This window comes from Leptonychotes weddellii, unplaced genomic scaffold (assembly GCF_054177405.1).
Source record: "Leptonychotes weddellii isolate Sample4059 unplaced genomic scaffold, ASM5417740v2 HiC_scaffold_16813, whole genome shotgun sequence".
In the NCBI taxonomy this organism is placed as follows: Eukaryota; Metazoa; Chordata; class Mammalia; order Carnivora; family Phocidae; genus Leptonychotes; species Leptonychotes weddellii.
The window spans coordinates 1-4,375 of NW_027751182.1; the positions used below are offsets into that span (position 1 = coordinate 1).

Consider the following 4,375-nt stretch of genomic DNA (forward strand, 5'->3'; position numbering starts at 1 on the left):
CTGAAAAACAAACTGAGGGTTCTAGAGGGGAGGGGGGTGGGAAGATGGGTTGGCCTGGTGGTGGGTATTGAGGAGGGCACGTTCTGCATGGAGCACTGGGTGTTGTGCATGAACAATGAATCATGGAACACTTCATCTAGAACTAGTGATGTAATGCATGGGGATTAACATAAGAATAAAAAAAAAAGAAAGAAAAAAAAAAAAAAGAACTATCCCTTTCCTTACTCTAACACTCAAAGCACAAGGAATGCTCGAAATGTTCTTGATAAATGAGATCTCAAAGTATCGTTTAAAAACATAAAGAAATAGTGTGTATTGAAGAGCCACAAAGGCACTAACCAGAAAAGAGAAACTAGACCAAGGACAATTTGAAACATTTCTTGGTATCAGTTCACCACCCCTTATGCTAGATACAATGTAGAGTTAGTTCAGCCCATTTCTTTGAGTGTCCACTTTGTAAAACTTTCCATCAAACCCAGACCCTTTTCTCCCACATTCCCACCATCATGTTGGTGTTGGGACTTGCTCAGGTCTGAGAGGTATTTCTGAACCATAAAGCTGGCACAAAATAAAATTAAAACCCCATAGAAATGAGCCTTTATCTTAGCATTAAAGTGTATAGTCTCACATCGCTCTAGCTTCTGTAACTCTTCTCCCATTATTCTTTATTTTCCCTACTTCCAACTAAGAAAATAACAATGAGGTCCAAGTTTGCCATGAACTGAGAATAGAGCGTGTAGATGGACAGATGTTGTAAAAATGATTTTGTATACTTGTGGGAAGGTGGGACCCATATGAATACTCATGAAAGTCTCTATAATATTTGCCTTGACCTTGTAAGATCAATAATGATGAGGGCATATTCAGGCAGAACAAATTTCCAGCTACCATATACCCCAGGATTGCCAGCAAGTAAAAGAGTTTAGTCCTCTTATCAGGCTCTGGATGGGAAACCAGAGGCCACAGAAAAATGGATCATTCCTGCCACTGAAGCCCAGCTGAGATATCCAGGAGAAGAAGCACCTTTCCAACACAGTGGTTGCTATGGATACAGCTTCTCCACCCTCAGGCTAACATCTCTTCCTCTTCTGCATCTAAAAAGATCTGGGGATACACATCCCAGAAACTTTTCGAGAGGGGTCTGACAGATTACAGATGTTACAGAAACCACCTACCATGCCATGCCCCCTTCTTCCCTAAAGAGGAAAAAATGTGTGCGTTCATTTTTCAAAAAGATTGGGGAGCACAATGAAAATATTCTTCAGATGAAAATATGCAATGAAAAGAATCATAATATTGATGGAAGCATGAAGAATGTGTGAATAAAAGGTGGACTTCACCAGTATCTTCCCAAAAGCCTCCTGAAAGCCAGGGTGTGATCCAGCTGTTTCTCACCATAAAATCTGTTCTTTTACAACTATGCTCTGGCCTCAGTGCATACATCACATGTAGAAAGTTGTAGTCTGGACTTTTACCTAAAATCAGTAGCAATATTCAACTTGGGATTAAAAAACCCTTGAGAAATTGTCATATAATTTCCTTGAAAAATCTTGGCAGAAAACAGTGTGGACATCTGGGAGTCAGCATCACCACACACAAGGGAAGATAAATTTAAAGGTTGCATCAGTAATTCTTGTTCTCAATAGTAACCAATTAGCTGCCCCTAAGACACCAGCCGTGACTTTACTTTCTGCTGTTTCGTCAGCATCTAATAAGGTCTGGGGACCTATACTCTCTGCTCACTGGTTGGGTCAATCCTGCTTGGTGATCAGTCTTGTGGTAAAAATATCACAGAACCTCAGACTTGCACGTCAGCATCTCTTCATTGTTGATGCAGTAAAACAAGGATGCTTCTCCACATGGAAAGGTGAGCATATGATGGAACAGGTGCGCCCATGATGTGGAACACTGCTGCAGAAGGATCCTTGTCTCTGCAGCAACCAGGGCTAAACCCATAAAAAGCTGTCTGCTCCCATTAACTGACAGCAATATTGCATGTTAGGTGGGCTTCTACCAGTGGGGAAGGCAGAACCAGATATTTCATTCATGAGAATGCTAAGTAGTCTGGGAGTCCAGCACTAGCCCAGTATTTGGGGCAGTGAAATGTGGTTGTTTTGGTCCCTCTGCTCCTTACTGGGGTTTCAGTGGTCTGGGGTGCCATGTAGCCTTGTTTTGCTATGGAAACAGGGCATTATCAGCCAGAACACTGGCAGTATGGGATGCATATTCACCTCACTCCAGGACAACAGGCTGTGACAAATGAATTTCCTTCTCCTCTCCTTTCCCCTCAGCCCCAAATGGGTTCTTGATTTCTTTGAAGACAACAGCTGCAAAGGAAGGAAGCCCTGCCTCCCATATGGTGACTCTTCTATGTATGCCTGGCCTCAGGGACCCTGGTGACTTGGTGGACTTACTGGCATCAACAGGAATAGGAGAGGCTCCTTCAGGCTATGCCACTCAGGGGTTAGCAGTTCAGTTCCATGAGCAGCCCTTTAAAATTCCAGGCCCACGGTGCATTAGTGAGAGTGACACATTCCACACTGCTGACCTTTAGCTTAGAATTGAGATGCTGGAGCCAAAAACCATCGTGAGAGAAGTTACTGATTGAGAGGACTGAAGAAAGAAGAGTGTTCACTGACCTTTGATCTAAGAGTGAGTATGTGAGTGTCAGGTGCCCAGCATATCCTCATAAGTGGGTTAATCCCATGAACTACTATCACAGCCACTTCTGTCACAGGCCAGCATGAACCATGGGAAGGTGGGTGGTAAATCCTAGATTTACAACTTACCTCATGTTGTTGAGCAACCCCCAATGTCTGTGGTCTCCAGTCTTTTCTATAAAATGCTTGTGTTAAAGTAGAGCCTTTCTAAGCCCCATGTCATTCCACAGGTCTGTAACACATAAGTGATATTATCTAAGGATAGAACTAAGTAAGATAAATAAAGCTAACCTTTCACTTAAGGTTGAGAGGTCATCAAGAATAGATTTGTTCCTGTTTTAAAATATTTTGTCACTGCATTTGGAAATAGCAGTTATTCAAATTTGGGCATTCTGGCTAAAGTCCTAGCTATGTGACTTAAGCTCTCTAGAACTCTGTAAGCCTTAGTTTCTGCTCTTAAAAGAAGGGGATCATGGTTAATATGGTGAGTAATAGAAATACTGAATTTCTGTGATGAACGTAGAAAAAGCATAAGTTCTCAACAGACGATGATGGACCATAGAATGTGTTGCATATTTTAAAAGGGATAGTCAAAGGGAATATTACTAACATTATTGTTATGTTTACTTACAAATTAATGTTATAAAAACAATAAAATGTTGTATAACTAAAAAAATGTCAATAACTCTGCATAATTAAACTATTTAAGCATAACACTAATGATCATAATATTACACTTAGAATTTGAGGAACACATAAGAAACATTGGCATCATATGCCAAGTGAGTTACATAATTTATCTTAATTAAGTCTCATAAGAACATGAACAGGTAGATCCTATCATCTTCATTTTACAGAGGGTGAAAGTGAAGTTCACAGAAGTGAACTACCTTACCAAATATTACTGATCTCTCAGAAGTTAGAAATCAGTATTGATGTGTATTGAACTCTGGGCCTTCTGATTCAAGAACCAACTGACTAAACCACTTTACTATCTGCCTCTCCACCTTCTCTGATAGTCAAATAACTTAATCACATGCTCCTCTAAAACCTTTGTGTTTCCTGATGTCTTCACTGTAGGTTAAGACCAGCAGTGACGCTGCTGTGGAAAGACATGCCCATGGAAATGGGGAATGTTACAACTGTCCAAGAATTCACCTTGGAGGGGTTTCCTGCCATCCAGCACCTGGGAAAGGTCCTCTTCCTGGTGCACCTGCTGGCTTACCTGGCATCCATTGCAGGCAATGCCGTCATAGTCACCATCACCTGTGCTGACTCCCGGCTCCACACACCTATGTACTTTTTCCTCAGCACTTTCTCCTTCTTTGAGTGTTGCTTTACAAGTGCTGTTATTCCTAAGTTGCTGGTCATCCTTCTTTTAGGCAAGCAAACCATTTCCTTTCCTGCCTGTTTCATACAAGCCTTTGTCTTTGTATTTCTGGGAGCAGCAGGTTTCCTCCTCATAGCAGTGATGTCTCTGGATCGGTATGTGGCCATTTGCAAGCCTCTGCATTACCTGACCATCATGAACCCGAAGACTTGCTTCCTCCTGGTCACTGCCTGCTTCGCTTTGGCCTTCCCTCTCATCACTGGTCTGGTAGTAAAGGTTTCCCAGTTACCCTTCTGTGGCCCCCATGTCATCCCCCACTTCTTCTGTGACCTTGGCCCCCTGATTCATCTCTCCTGTTCTGACACCAGGTCTGTTGAAATGTTGG

General features: G+C 42.1%; 1 protein-coding gene across 1 annotated transcript; it reads left to right on the forward strand.

Annotated features, from left to right (window-relative positions):
* Positions 1-3,765: 3,765 nt before the first annotated feature.
* On the forward strand, positions 3,766-4,368 carry LOC102750320 (olfactory receptor 6M1-like; the record flags this gene model as incomplete). The annotated part of the gene is made up of 1 exon (XM_006751445.3): positions 3,766-4,368. A coding segment is annotated over exon 1 (594 nt), but the record flags the coding sequence as incomplete, so codon positions are not given.
* Positions 4,369-4,375: the final 7 nt, after the last annotated feature.